This window comes from Neocloeon triangulifer, unplaced genomic scaffold, assembly GCF_031216515.1.
Source record: "Neocloeon triangulifer isolate White Clay Creek 2 clone unplaced genomic scaffold, ASM3121651v1 ptg000017l, whole genome shotgun sequence".
NCBI classification, from domain to species: Eukaryota; Metazoa; Arthropoda; class Insecta; order Ephemeroptera; family Baetidae; genus Neocloeon; species Neocloeon triangulifer.
In genome coordinates, this window is record NW_026775559.1 from 5,687,768 (window position 1) to 5,706,701 (window position 18,934).

At 40.2% G+C, this 18,934-nt stretch overlaps 2 protein-coding genes across 9 annotated transcripts in view; one reads left to right on the forward strand and one right to left on the reverse strand.

The window, feature by feature from the left end:
• LOC132203174 (acetylcholine receptor subunit beta-like 1) overlaps window positions 1-14,867 on the forward strand; it is a 34,281-nt gene extending 19,414 nt beyond the window's left edge. For all 8 annotated transcript variants that reach the window (XM_059630738.1, XM_059630740.1, XM_059630737.1 and 5 more), the window contains one exon: window positions 8,836-14,867. In XM_059630738.1, the coding sequence (XP_059486721.1) occupies window positions 8,836-9,000 (165 nt within the window). In that variant the 3' untranslated portion in view covers window positions 9,001-14,867. The remainder of the gene's footprint in view (window positions 1-8,835) is intronic.
• Window positions 14,868-15,131: 264 nt separating this feature from the next.
• LOC132203005 (protein PTHB1) lies at window positions 15,132-18,625 on the reverse strand. The gene is made up of 14 exons (XM_059630416.1): window positions 18,483-18,625; window positions 18,279-18,425; window positions 18,074-18,222; window positions 17,792-18,006; window positions 17,565-17,739; window positions 17,276-17,505; window positions 17,091-17,209; window positions 16,858-17,041; window positions 16,634-16,804; window positions 16,261-16,512; window positions 15,955-16,208; window positions 15,734-15,898; window positions 15,512-15,649; window positions 15,132-15,445 (listed from the first exon to the last, which is right to left on the reverse strand). The coding sequence occupies exons 2-14, from the start codon at window positions 18,390-18,392 to the stop codon at window positions 15,293-15,295; spliced, it is 2,319 nt and encodes a 772-aa protein (XP_059486399.1). The 5' UTR covers window positions 18,393-18,425; window positions 18,483-18,625; the 3' UTR covers window positions 15,132-15,292.
• Between the last annotated feature and the right edge of the window lie 309 nt (window positions 18,626-18,934).

Here is an 18,934-nt window from a genome sequence, read left to right on the forward strand (position 1 = left end):
TGTACGTTTGTGCGCGGGGCCCCGCCGAATTTAAATTCATAGTCGTGAGGCTAGATCGGCTGGCGAGCCCCTTTATATTTCATGCCGAGCTGGGGGGACATTGCGCTTGTCTGAACTGCGCTCGAAGATCAGCATCTCTCTCTCTCTCACTGGAGCTCACCAAGTCGGATCGATACCTGCTTGCTTGCCTGCTGCTACTTTTGCCCGCTCCGTTCCCTTTCCGCGAACCTATAAAACACGCGACGGGCTCCGTCCGCACCGAAAACGAGCCATATTACCAAAACAAACACTAAACGTTGCAGTTTTATTCGCGGGTAATGCCCACAACGTTCGGTTATTAAACAAACGGTGTGCGTTTTAAAAGATACTATTTCTTGCAGCTCATTCTCGATTTTGGCTGCAAAAACGCTTTGTTTGCATTGGTTTTGGCCGCCGAATTGTAGGAAATTCGATGCTCTACATTTTCGACCTGCAAAATAGCCGCTTGCATGCACCGGGGCGTGTTTTTTGTGCCGATGCCTTTTTCTCTCCGTTTTCGCTGCTGGTGACGTTAGGTTGCCTCCGCCGCCGCCGCGCTGCACCAGAAATTTGCTTTGACGCTGCAACTTTTTCCCTCCGCCGCCTCGGGAAAGTGGTTTCTAATTGGTTTTGCTCCAATTCGAGTGAAGGGAATTTCTGTATGTCAATCGCATCACGCCCCGTGGAATGCAGTCACCCCTCTTTATTTTTTGCGCCACCCGTGCATGCAGCAACTCGCGCTGTCTGTCGTGTCTGCGCCTGATAAAAAATTGATGTGATGGAATTGAATTCGCGACGAGCGTTTTTTTTTAACCCTGGAATGCGCACAGCAGTCTGTCGTCCTAATTTGCACTTTTGAAACAGAGTCTAGTACCTTTTCAATTGCTCTCCGTGTTGGTTGACTGTTTCAAAACTGGTCAGTTGCTGAATTTAATTGTTATGCAAATAACTTTTTCATCTTAAATATAGACAATCGTAATTCAGGCTGTCTGTTTTGATGCCCAAAGACAATGCAAAATTATGTAGCATATAAATTAAAAACAAATATATATCTCAAGTATTATTTTGGATAATTTTTTTTTTATTGTAATGAACTGTCAAAACCTGATTTGAGCTGTTATTAGGTTTTTGAAGATCATGGAAAATTTTAATTTCCCTTTAGAGCTATAGGTTAAGCTTAATATGCATGTGCATAAACGCACAAAAACAATTCATTTCAATTTATAATTATTATTATTGTTGTTATTTTTTTATAGGAAATGTTAAGATTGACTCTCTGAATGAATTTCGAGGGTTAAATACCACCAGGAATGCATCGGGAAACAGCTTAGTGCTACATTTTATACAAAATTTGAGCAAAACCAGCAACAAAACCTTTGTGGTGATTGTTGCGTCAACCCAACAGAATTAAGAGTGAAGGGGAATCAGGCTGCTTTTAGATTAATTCTTTGAATCCAAGATTAATTTTTACTGCGGAAATTGATTTACTTAGTAAATTTATAACCAATTGAAAACGGCGAAAACTTATATAAACGCTGAAATATTTAAATGAAATTAAATAATTTTTAAAAAAAGTGATAAATAATAAAATACATGGCGATGATCAAACCAATAGAATTTTTTGTTCTCCAGAAGAAATTAATTTTACTAAACATATATTTACCAACTGCGCATTCATGTAAAGCGATAAAAAGTAGAGCTGGCAAGATATAGCATTAGCCGAGTCATTTATCCCAACAGCCCAGCACTGCAAATTCGATGTGAAGTCAGGAAAAAGGTCGGGTTGCGGTGAATTAAAATTGGAAAAAGCAACTTGCTGCGGGAGAGTTTCGCCCGCTGAATAAACTGCAAAAATGCTCGAGTGCGCTGATTCAGCCTGATTCAGCAGCAGAAGCGCGGCGGCTTCTTTTTGAAGTTGCGAATTAGCAGTTTGCCTGGAGATATGGCAGGGCGAAACCCAGGCCGAGCCATGTGGGCAGTTTGAAAGAGGGATGGCGGTGGTCACGCTCATTTCGGTGCGAGCTCTCTGCTTTCAATTCCTATCAATCGATTAATTCTGACTGCATGTGCCGACGTGGCCCAGCAATGAGCAACACGCCCGCCGCCTCTCTGCCCCGATGAGTTTTATACACTCGAGCACAAAATTGATTCGGCCGCCGCGTTCGAATCATGTGCATCACCTCGACGCACGCATCGCCACTCTCTCGCGGACGCACCCAATTAATTCGCCAAATCAACTGGCCCACGCTTCAATCAGTCACAAAATTTTTCTGCTCTCCGACCCTCGGCCAGATATATTTATTTTGGAACGACACTCTATTTGAACTCTGTTATTATATAGAACGCAAATATTTTTTTACTGCAGCTCAATAAAAAGTGCATTCGTTTTATATTTTATATGTATGTGAATTGGAAAACTTTGAAAAAGTGATTTTCTCATTTCCCGGGAGAAGTTTGTTTGGATATTGGATGCGCGGCAAATAATAAAGGAAGGCCATTCGAACCAAGTGCCGGCGATACAAGTGCGAGCAGAAGAAAGAAATGAATTTAAAAGAAACGCCAATTGGGGACTGTTTTCTTTTGTTGGAGATTGCATCGGGTTTTTTATTCCGAGAGCTGTTCCTCTCCGCACGAACGCCGCCGAATCTGGCTTCAGGCTGCGTGATGTATTTTGGCAAATCTCATTTTGAAGCATTCGCCCCGCGGGACTGATCAATCTGCCCGACTCATATCCCCAAGCCTTGAATCTACACACTTTGCGAGCGAGAGAAAAAAATTGGAAATTTATTTACACAGACTGCAGTCGCAAGATACCAACCAAAATACTTACTTGCGCGTGCTATAATCAATTTTCCGCACTATTTTTCTCCGAAAAGAAAAGAGTTTCGACTATCCTATCACTATATACAGAAATATTTGAAGCTTTTCCCTAAAACAATTTCACTTGTCAAACAGGAAAAAAAGTATTACTTGCAATTATGGCTCATAAACAGACATCTTTTCATGGCAATGCCTAATTAATGCACGCCCAAAATGACAGCACCGCAAAATCTCTAAACCCTTTCAAGTGCCTGAATGCAGCTCAGCGGCTGAGAAGCCTAGTAGTTAGTTTTTCCTGAATGGAACGTCGAATACAAGATTAATCAGTTGACCTCAGAAGTTTGCCGAGAGTGTTTCTGAGAATTATTTGCTGTTTGCCCAGCGAGCTCGATTGTTGACAGATTTTCTGTTTAATTATTGATCGGCTTCCTGAACAGCCTGGCCCAATATCCCTCAAGGCTGATCTGGCGTGTTCAAACAGCTAGTTTAGCCAACAAGACATGGCGACCTGGTGAAAATTTTATGGCTCTTTCCAAATATCTTCACTAGCGCTCCGCCAACAAGCGAGAAAAGGACTTTTGTTAGAGGGTCCCTATAAACCACCCAAGTGGCTGCACTTTATATTATACTTAATTCACCTCTCCGCCGTTTTTTCTTTTATTTGCTCCGCAGTAACGAGCATTTTACAAATAAAACCTTTCCTTATTTAGGCGACGTTGATTTCATAATGTCAACTCTATGCTAATTTTCTTACATGTAAATTAATTTTAATATTTGGTTAGCTTTAAAAAATAAAAATAAATTCAGTAGTGTTTTATCTACAAATAAAGTTTTAAAAAGCTTTGACATTTTTATTCACAGGTCGATCAGGATTTTATGTGCATTGGACCTTTTAAGCTAAAGTCTTAAACTCCATGTTTTTATAGTAAATAAACTTTTGGTACTGACAATTACTTAAAGCTCAAGCTCAACTAGATTTACAAAATACAGTTTCTGGTATTTTGGCCAATAAAACTCTCCTTACTAATCAAAAATATCTATTGAGTTTTTACTCAACATTGCTTATCTTGCCCAATATGTTTTAAAAGCTAGTTTTAAATAAGAGCAGCAATAAATTTTTAATTTAAATATTGTTTTTAAATTGTTCAAATAGAAAAAGGCAAAGAAATCTGTTCACAGCTTTTTTATGAAAACTTGTCACTCATCTTCTTGCGCTCATAGTAATGACTTTCATATTCAATAGACGTTGCAAGCCGGGGCGTTTTGCGAGGCTAATTTGGCGATATCTTTCGCCCCGCTCGGTATGATCGCGCTCGGCTGCCCTTGGGGTGGTTTTTGCTGGGACGAAAGCAGATTTCAGGGCGCATTAGCGATAAGGAGTGCGACGACCCTGGCGCTATCTTCGTCATTAGTGGTCATTAGTGGCGCCATTTGAGGTTCCGCCCGCTGCACTTTTGTCCTGCGCGGGCTTCGCGATCAAAGCCGACTGCTGCCTTCACCCTGAGGCGTGTCCTCTCGAGGGTCGGCGCCCTGAGGAAGGAACCCGCAAAGAGGTGCAAATACGACACTTTTCCACTTTGTCTCGGTCGGGGTGCAAATTTGAGAATGAAATAAAAAGACGTCTCTGGTGTGGGGCGCACCTTTGAGGCAGTGCGCGAGGTGCAACAAAAGCAGCTGCTTTCTTTTGAGTAATTAATTGTGCCCTGTGTGTTCTTAAACTTACGAACGATGACTCGAGAGACGGCGCGCGCGCCAGGCATTTTTGTCGACTTCAAAGCAGCGGCTCGTGCAATTTTCTGCATCTATTTTGCTCTTATATCGCAAGATATTATTTATAGAAAGGAAAAAGGGGCCGCGTGTTGTTGTTGCCGCTTGGCGTGTCTTTTTATGCTCGACTCAAAGTGATTTCAAGTTATGAGCGTTTCTCGCTGCCGGCACAAAACGCTGCGTGAAATTTTGGGGTTGCCGAGCAGTGGACAAAAATCGATGTTAAATGGCTCGAATGCTGCGTGGAGAGGAAAAATCTCTTAAGAGGCATTTTTGCTCTGCAAGTTTTTCCTTGAATGCGCGCTGCTTGCTCTCGCGAGTGGCTTCGCCTCGCAGGAAAATGACACTTTAATTAAGAACTCAAAGAGCGGAACGCAGTGCATTTGTTGCGAAGCCTTGCATGGAAATATAAGCTCCCCAGCAATTTTTTCTGCGTCAAATATTTCAAACACTTATCTTAAAACGCTATAAATTTTAATTTATAATAAACATTTGTGTTCAAGATTTTAAATAAGCAAATAAGCAGGACCCAAATAAGTCATCAAGAGTGCAGTGGACAAATGTTGACGCATATTTTTTTTTAATGTACGCTAGTTTTTGAACTAATAAATAATAATGTATTAAATAAATAAATAAATTGTACAGCTTTTTTACTTTCAACGTTTTAGAGCGGTTCAAAGAAAAGCTCTCGTTGATGAAAAAATCAGATATTATTACTAATTCTCTTGCTGCTCATACAAAATCAAGGGCCATGTAATTCGACACACTGCAAAGTGGGATCAAAGAGAACAAAATACAGCGAAAGGCGACACACGTGTATTCGTTCGCACCAGCTTGAATGAAGCTTTCCAGGGGTTGTCACAAATTTGAGGCGAAATAATGATTGAGGTGAGCGCACGGCGGCTGAAAACCTCTCGCAAGTAATTAATTTGAAAGCGTGGCTGATATATATATACGTCTCTCTAGAGCAAGAAATCTGAGCCGGTGTGCGATTTGCATTTTTTCACTTTGATGCGCCCGTTTCCTTATTTCATCAAGGGCTCTCGAGCACCACTTTATGAATCGCAGCCGGCTAAGCGGCTCGCTCACACACACACACACACACACACACACACACACACACACACACACACACACACACACACACACACACACACACACACACACACACACACACACACACACACACACAGAGAAAGACGAATTTAATCAGCACGCATATTAAAACATTCCATCAAAATCACGTCGCGGAAAGAGAGAGCGGCGAGCTTCTGGCGGGTACATTGAGCGAATTGGCGGGCGGGCAAACGAGCGAGCACTTGTCCATCTAGCGCCAGCTTTTCGGGGGGACCAACCGCGCCCAATTTACATGAAACAACCATCGGTGGACAACGGCTCAAACAAATTCGCAAATGAGTCACGTTCCACACGACTTTATCATCAGCAAATTCACAACAGCCTTTTTCCGACCTCGCTCCACCCCCCGAAAGAGCCTCCTCCGGGGTGCATATTAAAAAAACAAGGTAAAAATGATGCAACCTCCTGCAGGGGGTACACCGCCGTATTCTGCTGATAAGTGGGTTACTGTCGCTGGTATTTTACTTACAAATATATAGAATTGTTGATTTCTTCATTCTCCTATCACTAAACATGACACGTATTAAAAGTGACTTAAATGATTTATAATAAAAAATTATTATTAACGCGCTATTTTACCTTGGTAGAAAATTTAGAAACTAAAACACTTAAACAGTAGAATAGCAAGCCAATTTATCTACTCGAGTGAAAAGAATATTGATTCCTCTGTCGCCGCTATTTATCAATAATTTTATTTTTCAGAAAACAGTCTTCGCCATTGATCAGAAAATGTCTTATCAGTAAATCATAGTTCAGATATTTTTTATTGAAAAGTAAGAAAATGAAAGGTCAGAATTTTTAACATTCCATTTATTGAAAAGGTCGTAAAAAACGTAAAATTTTAAAGCTCTATTAAGCAAATTTTAAGCAATATGTGTCTCTGGTGAAATTTTCTCCCTTATTCAGTAAATAAAAATATTAATGTATCACAATGAATTTAACTATAAATTTTTAAGGAAAAATTAAACTTAATTATTCTCATGCTTAAAATTTACTTGTTGTGTTTCCAGATAAATTTATGAATTTTTTTTCCTTTTTTTTTTTGCTCTGATAAATGATTTGTCAGAAATTATTTATCAGAACAGACAACACCATAAAATTAAAGAAAATTAAAAACTGATTAAAGTTTGGTGCTTTTAAAGGAGACTCAGCTAGGAATGCAGCTGTCCACGTATCAATTTATTTTTAGGCCATGCCATTGGAAATAGAGACAAAGCGTCAACGTAAGTCTGACTAAACACAAAAATAGCAACTGGTACTGACGAATTGACGATCTTTCGTTTCATAAAAAAGGACTTACCGGAATTTTAAAAATTATGATTTTTTTTTATTTTTTTTTTTGTGAAGTTTAATTTATCGTGAAAGCCACGCTCATAAATAAATAAATCAAATAATATATTAGTTAAATACTAGCGACAGCAACCCGCCTTACAGCGACGTACGGCTGCGTTGCATGCCCTGTAGGAAGCTGCGTCATTTCTACCTTGTTTTTTATTAAGTATTTGGGGTCGGGGCTCCGTATGCCCCGTCGGGTTTTTTGGGCAAAAAAAAGCGTGGCCCGCAGCGTCGTCGATTGCGAATTCATGAATGTACGGATACAATTATTGTGAGGTGAAGTGTACAACAGCATCGCACACAGGCGAAATGCAGGCAGCCGCACCCTGCTGTAGGCATTGATTTGTGCGGGGTCCCAGGCGAGCTAGCCGCACCCTGCGCAGTACCCAATTTTCCCTTACAGGTGGCGTCAGCCTGCAATGACACCGCCACCACGTGCGTCCGTGTGGCCTCGGCCCCAAGTGGGACCCCGTCGGGGCCCTCGGCGACTTTGAGGGACGCGAGAAGGGCGTGGCCGGGCGGTATTCGGGCCCGTTCGGTCGCGGGTTTGCACTTCCGCTTCCGCAGCAGATGCTGCCGAGCGCGACCGGCTCCGGAGCTCGGCTCCTCGCTCGCTGCTGGATGAGGAAGTGGGGAACGAACGGATTGCACACTGCCGGCGCTCGATAGATCTTAATTGCGGCGGTTTAAAGCTATCCCTCTGCTGTGTCGGTTCGTTTTGACAGCTAATTCGTACAGAGCGAGAGAGAGCTGCAAGATGTTTGGTTTGCAAATTTTGAATCGGCCGACGCGCGGTCTGTTTGATTTGCACTGCAAACAGGGGTGATGGATCGCGTTGGGTGTGTGAAAGAGGGTTATTCTAGCTGTCGGGATATATATTGGACCACTCTGGTGTTTGAATTTTCATTGGCACAAATATTTGAGCAGGCCGTTGCAAATCAAAATTGGCAATTATTACACTGATTTGCATCGTTTGCCTCGTTGGTCTTTGCTCGTAAAAATAATTAATTACTTTATATCCATTTGGATGACTGATACTGATCTTATAATTTGAAAGAGCCGGAATTCGAGAGCTTGTATAATTAATTTTAGTTCAAAAAGCGAGCCACAATCGAGAAAAAAATTTTACTTTTTATCCATTTATAAAATCAAATAATATTTTTGTAGAGTTCAATTGCACTTCAAGTTAATTGCTGATCTTGATTGAGTCCATTAATCTAGAATTGTTTCAATATAAATTGTTTACGTTCCCTCACTAGATGCAAAGCAGATAACGTCATTATACTAATTAGCATAAATATATTTTTATGGAAATAAAACCGGTGCTCTGCGCGTAGGGTTAAAAATAAGCTTATTTTAAAATCAACCGCTTCATCAAATTCATCACCGTCAAAATATTTGAACATTCAAATTAATGAAATCCAATAAATCAAACAGCTGCAAATTTTTTAACAATGCAACCGGCACGTCTCGTCGGCTGCGCGGGTTGCATGTAAAAATAATCTTCAGGCGCTTGAACGCGCAGATCCATGCCGAGAAGCTGGGCAAAGTTTTAATCATTCCCCCTGCAAATAAATAAAAGATAATCTGGCTAAATTAATCACGTACGGGTGCGGAGGCGAAAATCACGTCAGTTTCCCAGGGCGGGCGAGGGAGGGAAATTAATTTAGGAGGCTCTGAGATAAAACTTTTAAATGAATCAATCGTGTTTTTCGTACGAACGCCTTTCTGACTCTGCACTTTTAATTATGATTTCAGATTCGCGAGGACTGGAAGTACGTCGCGATGGTGATTGATCGTCTCCAACTTTATATTTTCTTCCTTGTTACAACTGCTGGCACAATCGGAATCCTCATGGACGCTCCCCACATATTTGAGTATGTTGATCAAGATAGAATAATAGAAATCTACAGAGGCAAGTAAGAGACACTTTGCCAAAGCGAATTAACACTTGTTACTAGTATGAAGGTGAAGAAGATCTGAATGAAAAATAATTACTGCGAAAACCTAAGTAAAGAGATTAATGTTCTTTGTTATTCTAACGTAATATTAAAAGGAACTATCGATTAAAAAACTAATGTTTAAAACCTAAAAATCGTGGTGAGCCTGAACTACGGATTAAATAATAACTATACAATTAATAAAAAAAAAACAAGCAGTGAAAAAACGAGATGTTTTCAACATACATACTTGGTTCCAACTGCTTAAAGCTGTGTGGTTGTTTCGAATGTCATTAACGTAAATGTGTAACAATACTGGCAGACAGAAGCTCTTTTTCACACACGAACACACTCGCCGACAGTCAGCGCCGCCGCTCTCTTTGGGCCAGTCAGATTTTGATCGTTCGTTTTGAATAATCTTTAAATGAAATTAGTCTCCTTCGATCGACGGGCCACTTATTTGTAAAAACGGTGAAAACATCAAATTTGAAAGGCTGGGCGTGAGATCTTATCGAAATTGTTAATTTCGGGACTGTGCTGAAGCAAGACCGCGTGAAATTGAAATTAAATACTTGTTACACACAAACAAGCGGGCATAATTTGCAAAGCGGCGTTGGCTGCATCAAACGGCGGATGAAATGTGTTAGCCTAACATTTTATACACAATTATCAGTTATTTGATATTTGATATGAAAGCGGAGAAACAGACACATTTACACAAAAACGAAGAAACATCAAAAACATTCTCACACACTTTCACAGCGAGGCTCACTATTTAAATAAAATAAATATCTAAATAAAAAGCGCAAATAACATGGTGCTTACGAATTCCTGTGCACTACTTTTGAGGGAGAGATAGCAGAGCAGGGCCAAAAATTATTTCGGACTTTTCACGAGGATGCGCGATATTTTTTGACGCGACCTTCTGCGGACTCAGGGGGTTAATCTTCTCTTTTGCGGGGACACGACATGTGCGTGGGCGCGGCAGCGGTCGCAGGAGTGAGTAGGCACCATAATCAAGTCTATGTGGGAGGAAGAATATTCTTAATGCCATACATGGGTGCGCTCAACAATTTTGCGCTCGCGCTCGCGCTCGCGATCACTGGCAACAGTGCGCTCGCGCTCTGCGCTCGCGCTCAAGATTTTGAAAATGTTGCGCTCGCGCTCTGCGCTCGCGCTCAAATTTTTAAAAAGTCTTGCGCTCACGCGTTGCGCTCAAAAATATTTTTATCCGAAGAAAAATGCGACTTTTAAGACAATTTTTTAATATAACAAAAAATACATCGGCAATTGGAAATGATAAAGTTGAAGTTAAATCACCAAAATTGGGATCAGTTTTGAAGTTTTTGGTATAAAAACACTGTTTTTCATTACAATTTTTGATCAAATTCGGGAATTTTTACTTTTGGTTTGAGCGCAAAATGAGCGCAATTGAGCGCTGCGCTCAGCGACCAATGCGCTCGCGCTCTGCGCTCGCGCTCACGATTTTGAAAATCGTGCGATCGCGCTCTGCGCTCGCGCTCATGAGCGCAGAGCGCGAGCGCAGATCGCAGAGCGCAAATTGCGCTCTGCCCATGTATGCTTAATGCAAACAATTAAAGCTGAGAACAATTGTGTGCATAAATCATCTTAACGCATGAGTTACACTTATATTAAAAAAATTGTGTGTAATTGATATCGATATTCAATAAAATTACGAATAATGTCATTAAGTGAAGCAGATTAACGATGATTAATAACCCGCCGCCGCGAACGAGCAGTTAATTGATGATTTTTCCGGTAGTCTCTCGTCGGTGTCATGTTCGTTTGTTTCCGAAGTAATGACTGACTTTGATTTGTTGGCAGTATTTTAAATTAATAAGCAGAGACAAAAAAAGAAGAAGAAATGCAAAAACGCTGTAAACAATACTCTCTCTACGAAGATAAATTTATAAATACATTATAATTATTACCACAATAATGATAACGATGCTTGTTACAATAATGATAATTTATTGACGAGTTAATTAAAACACGTTATTGGTAAGGTAAAAAACACCCAAGGCATCTCATGTTGACTAAGTTAATACTGCTGTATGTGTGAGTTTTGCTGCGTGTAAATGGCTGAATGTGAGGATGCAGACTACTATTGTTACGGTTCATTGATTAATTGATTAATGCCTTCTGCGCAATCGGCGCCATCCAAAGTTTTCCTACTCAGCGCCAAATGTGCAGGCAGCGCCGCCAACGGTTCGCAAAACTAAAAAAAACTTCGTGGTTCAGAATGTTTCACCTCCTGAAGTAAAAAGCAAATTTAAATTAGCTAAAATTTTTAATAATGAATAATAAGAAAAAATTAATTACTGTTAATTGAGGCCCTCGAAAATAATAAAAGAGTGCGGCCCCGCCGACAAAGGAAACGATTGTGGCAAATAGGAGCGCTGCTTGCATATGCGGCGTAGCAAGCCACAGCTAATTAAGCAATGCTCTGAATACACAGGCGAGATCCAAACACACACACACACACACACACACACAGGGGTGGATGAGCTACTAAAATAATTATATACGCGTACTACGCCAGTACAATGGATGTGTTTTAAAGAAATAAATAATTAAAGTAAAAAATAAACGATATCCTCTGCGATTGAATTTTAATGTCAGTAGTTGAAAGTGGCTAAAAACGGGTTATTCGGTGTGCACGTTTTAATCAATACAAATATAATCAATGTTCTTATCATTGTTGCCATCCCTTTAGTCTTGGACGCATGTATACTCGTCGCTGGTGTGTCACATTTTTAAACGAACGTTGAAGGAAATTATTACAAATACGCGACGCAGTGGCTTGCGGGTGGGACAAAGTTTGGACCGCAAGACGGGCGCTGTTTACATTGAAGGTGTTATTTTAGCGACAAAAGAAAGAGAGAAGAGTAATAAAAAAAAAGATGAGCAAGAAATTTTACAGTGCAAATTAAATTAAAAGAGTGAAATTTAAGAGACAATTGTTGTTGGAAACAATTTAACTCTTACTAAGAACACGTGTGCTCAAAATAATATTATTGTACTAAGGTCTTTTTGATGATAAAAAGTGAATAATAGCAAAAACACAAAAAACGCGGCGAAAAAAGAACACGCGATGGGTTGTTATACATTACGATTATTACGAACTTATCCGGGGGTAATTAAACACTGCATATTCTGCATATTTTTCTGGGAGTGGGACACAGGGCAGATCATCCATTTGCACACAAGAGAGGCATATGTCTGTCGAACAGGAATTGACACGAAGCAATGCATTCCTCACGCAATGAGCTGTGTACAGCTAGTTGTAATTAATTCTCAATTCAATTATAATTGCATACTCTCATCACATGCGCGCTCTATGACATTTAAATGATGACAAACAAAAAACGAACAAAAAATCCTAAAAAAATATATAATAATAAAACTCTCCGAGACTAAAATTGTTTTCAGGTGAAGTGAGTTTCGTTTTTTGGGACGAAGTAAAAGACGTGTAAAAATCCAGAATACGCCTCCCTTTCTCATCATATTGTTATAACGAACAAGGAGTAAATAACTGTCTGTGTATACACTTTAGGAGTGTCAAATATAATAAGATATTTTAACACACTTGCATTCAGAGAAAAAAAGCAACGGATAACTAAGAATGTTTAAAAAGCGATTTAAAAAATAAAATGAGAAAATAATAAATTTCGCGATCAAAAATGGCATCAAAAGAAATTAATAACGCTAAAAATGTTTTCCGAACTCATTTTGCGTCAGATCGACGCGCGGCGGGGGCGGCGTCGAACGCGGCGGGCGCCTAGTGAATAAAAGGGCACCTCCGCTTGGTGAACCGCTCTTGTCGCGCCCGCCTTTTGTGTCGTTGATTCATTAACCTACAGTAGAACACTCTTAATTGTATCTGTAATTTAGGCAGCTGCTATCTAATCACGTTAGAAATAAAAAAAAAAAGAGGGAGAAACTAACACCGCAGCAGTGTTGACAAATTAAAAATCTGCCGAGTGTGGTATTTGTGAGAATCAATTTTAACGAGACCCTCAGTTGAATTGAAAGTTTTGGTTCTTCGGCACGCCAGGGAAAATATTTCGGATCAAGAAAAGTGTCGATCCAAGTGTTTTCCTTGCCACAACGAACTCTGTATGTTTGTCTAATTATAATATAATAATTGATTTTTAATACCAGTTTTCTCATAAGCCAATGAAGCCGCTGATTGTATTAACCCATTGGAGCAGTTTGTCGGGACTTAAATTTGATTCAAACAGCGCGCCGGATTGATGCTCACGAAGCGTACGTTGAATATAATAGTGGTGAAATTTTAAACCGCGTGTGTGTTATGAACGTTTTTTATTGTCGGCTCCTTTTTCCATACATATGTATTGGCTCCGCAGCAGCATGGGCATGGTTTTTAATATGCGTACCTTTAAACAATCATCCTCGAGTCCACATGCTTCTTTTACAAGTGATTCACCTTGAGATTTTATCAGGACAGCAAAAAGATGCATAATCCGTCCAAATATAAAAAGAACGAAAAATAAAAAACGATTCAAGCATGCCCTGAGGATACACACACACACTTCTTGGATTTGCGAGCCAGACACACACAAACACACAGACCATGCGTTTTTTTCCAACTCTTTGGCGCCGTTTTGCGTTTTTACCAGAACCTAACTAAGAAAGAATCGTTTTGCCCCTGCATCACACTCTTCTTAAAAAAAAAAAAAAAAAAAATATCTGATCACAATTAATAATTAAAACAAAAAAAGAATACTGCCGATGGTTGTCATGTAGGCTTCGGAGGATTGTTTCTGTTGAGCCTTCTGTGTAAGCAATGCCCACGATTTGACACTTTTTCGATTTTTGCTGATAACAAACAAACTAAAGAGTCATTCAGTAAGCGGATTCAGCCCGCCGAGGCGAGCCCAACGAGGAGGCCCTCTCGAAGTAAACCCTCTCTCTTGTCTCATTGTTTCCCTTTGTCAATCAAGCGCGCGAGGGCCTCCGCAAATAGTGCCCGCGAGTGGCTGTGGGCTCGTCCTTCGGCGCGCTCACAGGGACTGAAAGTATGTATAACTAATTTGACGCGAGATGAAATTTTTGCAATACAGCTGGCACTGATTGTGCAGAAGGCGTGTAGCGTGTACGTACATTTTAAATTGCCAGTACGGAAAATTTATACATATAGTTACTTGTCCCTGGTATGTAAGTAAAAATAAAAAGATAAAAAAAAAACTTTAAAAAAGATTTGCAGTGTAGTAGAGAGTATCAGTTCAATCAAACTGGTGCTTGCTCAAATAATACCAGGATTAATTAATTTAAAAAGGAGATGAAAACGAAGCGATTTAACAGATTTAAGACGAGAAAAAAATACTGTACTGTATCTTTTGCTTCTTCACCACAGTCGTACCGATATGACAAAGAAAGAAAGAAATAAAGCTGTCCTATCTTTTACACAGAAAAATGTAAGCATGAAAGCAGTTTATTAAGAACGATTTACTAATTGGTTGTTGACACTTTAAACATATGAATTTATAGCCATGATGAGACGCGTACCGCATTATATAATATACGGTGGCGGCGAACGAGCCGGCGGCCTCGTCCGTCCGCCGCGCCTTCGTTTGTGGCGGACGACGACGGACGTACACGCTCCCTCGCCGCCATCCACACAAGTCACACACAACACACACACACACATAAATATGAGAAAAATAACATTTGTATTGAAGTGCATGTTATCAATCATTGAATCAAATGATGTTTGTTATTATTATAATTGAGCTATTACTTATATTTAACTCTTATAATGGGGTTGTTTGTTAGGAAGTCAGTAACAAAATAATAATCATTGTGATGAAAAACTAGACCAGGCTTTCATTTATCTCTGTCTACCCTCTCGCAAGAAGTTTTCCAATCTGCACTCGCCCCGCGCGGTAAATAATTTAAAACGAAATCCCATTTAAAATTCCTGGAGCATGAATGTAAAGTAGCGGCGGTGAGATTACGTACGTACGCTTAATGGTTGTGTCAAAGGGCTTGGAAAGGGCGATAAGACCTTCTCAGGCGACACACACATCATTAAACTCTTTCACTATGCAGAATTGGATTTCGCTTTAATAGAAAATCCTCAGTTTTAGATTTTGTAGTTCAATGTATTTTATTTTGCAAAAATAAAAAATCAAATCGGTCAAAGTCACAATTTTGCGAGGGCAACATCAAAGTCTATATAAAGTGTTGAACAAAAAGTAAAAAATGCAATATCACCTTGGAAATCGAGATCATTGAAGTGCAGAAAACACTTTGGAGAATATTGATTTGATTTTCGTGGGTTGTGATTCTTGGGCCGCGGCGAAGCCTCTTTGGATTCCAGTTGAGCTCCAAAGGGTTAGTATTAAATGCTCTAGAGCAGAGGTTGTGTGCTCCACCCAATTCTGTATTGCCAAAGAGCAAAGGCGCCCATTTAAATTGGAAGTTGTTGGGAAAGAATTTGCTCTCACCTTGTGGATGAAAGACGAGCTCACAGAGGCTTCTATTGCTTCCAGCAACTCGGTTTTCGGGGGATTTTCTGAGAGGCGCAGCAATTGACAGCACAGTTTTATTGCACAACCCAACTGACGCTCCTGCTTCTCCAATTCCTATTGATTTTATTGCTTTTTTTATTCCATTTAATTTAAAAAAGAACCGTTTCTGGCAACGTCTGATTAGCATTGCTTTAATACCTGGTTTATTGCAGAGATTTTATTAGACAGTTCATTGATTTGTTGGAAGGCTTCCATCAGCAGAGTGTCCATGCCATTGAGCACTGTTGCAGTTTGATCTCGGTAACGGGTGAGTAGACTGAATTGCACCTGTCTTGCCCAATATGTTTTATTTTTCAGCTCTTCCTGCAGGAGAAAATAATGTCACTGAATAAACTCAAAGAGAGAAATGCAAATAATACCATCAAGCCGTCTCTTTCCTTCCTTTTCTCGAAAAGACCATCAATCAAGTTCAGCAGCCATTGTAGCGGCTCGGGTGACTTCTGCACTGTTGGCAGGAGTCCAGGTGTCCCGAGAACACTGCTGGCAACCAGACTGAGGAGAGTCACGCTGTTGGATTGAATTGAGCACTTGGACGGGTCTCCCGGAGAGCAGTGAACTGTGATATTTCCAAACGAGCCGGAGAAATGCGCCGTTCCGCCTCCCGACTGCATACCTATACAGTTAATTAAATAATTAAGTTTTACTTTCTGAGAAGGACGCCGTACCTGGAATGTAGGCTCGGACGGTGTCATTGTAAGGGCCAAGGAACAAAAAATTCAACTTGTGAGTTTCATCCTTGGCGGCTTCTCTGGCAGGGAAGAGCAGCATGGAAAGAGGCAGTTTGGTCACTCCCGTCTGAATAATTTGTGGTGTTCCGTCAGCCTGTGCATAACTGGCGCAAATATCCACATCCATGCTGGTCGGAGGTGTGCTGTCAGAATTAATAGTGAACGTCAAAGGGATTTCCACCGAGTCGCCTGAAATATAAATGTTGCAATCAGGGGCATGTTATGCAGTAAACCGTTTAATTAAGTAATCAGCACGCGGATAGTTCGCAAGTGAATAAAGCTGCAATGGTATATTTTGTTCAGCCCGTACATAAGCTGCTTATGCTGACACTCTTTGGGCTGGCCTCAATTGGCTTTGACACCATCACGGATAAGCTGAGCAGAGATATTGGGGCCACCACGCTCAGTCTGATCGCGCCTCTTGTAGCTCTCTTCGCCATGATCACCGAAACTTTCAAATCCCCCTGACTCGTCGGTGCAGCTAAAAGTTATTTATTTAAGGAAATCAAAATAAGAATATCTAAAATATCCTACCAGTGGTAAAAGATTTTAACCTTGCATTGATTCTATTCAGCTCTTCAGTCATCATTTCAATTGTCATGTTTGCTCTAAAGCCTTCTTTTTGGGTTGGAGTGCCAAACATTGCGGGCTCCGTTCCCAGATAACTAATTTGCAGGTCAAGCGAGTCTGAGAGCATTGCCAGGTAGCCGGGAGTTCCCTGAAGTCCAATAGTAATTCCATGCTAATTATTCTGAATTATGATGTACCTGGAACCTTGTGGTTGAGATGCACACAATGGGATAGGGCAGCTGGCTAGACCAACAAAGTTGACCGTCTCGAAACAAAAGCAGAGTTTCGTTTGCCACCAAGACCATCAAACACTCCTCTTAAAGAGGAAAATTACACTAATTAGTTTAAGTTTTAATGAAAAAATGAATATATTTTGTTATACCTGCAAAGTGATGACTGACGCAGAGAGGAGAAAACGGTAGGCGTCTACTAAACTTTGTCACACCTGACCACTGCCAAAAGGTGAGAGACCTTTGTCCCACAACCAATATTCCAGGTCCATCGTTTGGCTGATTTACAACTTGCAAGTCAATAACAGGATCAGCTAAGATTATTGACCAATCTGGTTGACGGTTTGCGGAGTCTCTAGCAGTTTTTACCAGACTACTGTACCTGATGATAATAAATAATAATAAAAATCTATATCAAATTATTTTTAATTTTTAACTTACTTGTGCATTTGCATCTCCCAGGAAGCAGAAACTATTATAAAACTGTCTCGCATGCTGCTGTAAGCAACAGTGGAACCCAATAAGGGCGTCGAGTCTGGTGAAAATAATTTCACAATCAGGGGCTCCCTCGACTCCCTTTCAAACACTGCTAGCGCTCCTCCAGAGGTCACAATGCCTAGAAGAAAATAATATTATAAATTTTCAATAAAATGATATTTTAGACAAACCGATTGAAGCAAGGCCACTTTTAGACTCGTCACCACCTCCGAATTTTCCTACGACAAGCTGCCAGCAGGTCCCGAGTGACTCAGAAATTGGACGTTCAAAACAAAATTCCAGCTTGCACGAAGCAGCCAGGTCAGAATTTGAAAACGCAATGACTATGTTGAATACAGCAACACACTGAGTGGACATCACAGCCAACTGGTGGTTTTTCATTCCACTTTGTGCATAAAAGTTAGGAAAATTTGGATTTTTTTTTATTTTATTATAAAATAAGCGTAATAAACCTTCGTAAAATGGCATTTGATAATGCCAGAATTGGATATCCAAGCTGCTTTTCCAGAATCAGATCAGAAGGCTGGGAGGCACCTGCAGGGCTGAGCGAAGGTCTGAAGACTCGCAGCATACCTGCATAGCTCCCAACAACGAGTAGCTCCTTTATTTTTTTTTATACATTTTAATTTTATTTCTTTGGTCCTACAATTTATTTACCTGATTGCTATCATTGGTGAGGTCTGAAGTCACAATAAGACAATTTTGTCCACATTGATCATCGCCATCACCGAGACTTTGGCTCCATGCTAATCGGCACCGAAAGAGAGACATCCTTCAAAACGGTTGATATTAAAAATCCAACATCTATAATATGAAAATTGTTATAGCCACTTTGTTATAGAATATAAATTTCTCCGTTACTAATTGGAAAATGGCTTTTTCTACGTCCTCGACGTCAACTTGGTTTGTGGTCTTCGACCTGTACGAGTTCTGAGCAGCCCTCAGAGCAGCTTCCACAGTGAGAATTCTGGCATACTCAGCAAGCATCAAAGAGGCGTCATCAGAAATTTTAGTGCTTTCTTCAGTAAACCCCAGTTTCGCAACTTCTCGGATCACTTCCTGCAATTTTTATTCAATGATAAGTGATTAAAGAATAATTTTTACGTTTTATTATGACTATTTTGTAAAGCAAAACAATAAAGTTATGTACATAATGTAAATGTTGCTTCGCTTACGGGTTTCAAAGTAGTCTCAAAGTGCTTGACAGTAATGTCTGAGAAATCCATAACTCAAAAATAAGCAACGTAAAATTTTCCGGAATCGTGGATCAATAATTCAAAATTACGGAAAATTTGCCAGAAAAATAATGTCAA

Bases quoted from the DNA above. Each gene is read 5' to 3' on its own strand.
- LOC132203005 (XM_059630416.1), bottom strand. From the start codon at position 18,392: ATGTCTCTCTTTCGGTGCCGATTAGCATGGAGCCAAAGTCTCGGTGAT. The intron at 17,740-17,791 runs GTTTGTCTAAAA...ATTTTCTTCTAG, and splicing joins AAGTGGCCTTGCTTCAATCG to GCATTGTGACCTCTGGAGGA. The intron at 17,506-17,564 runs GTAAGTTAAAAA...TATTATCATCAG, and splicing joins TGGGAGATGCAAATGCACAA to GTACAGTAGTCTGGTAAAAA.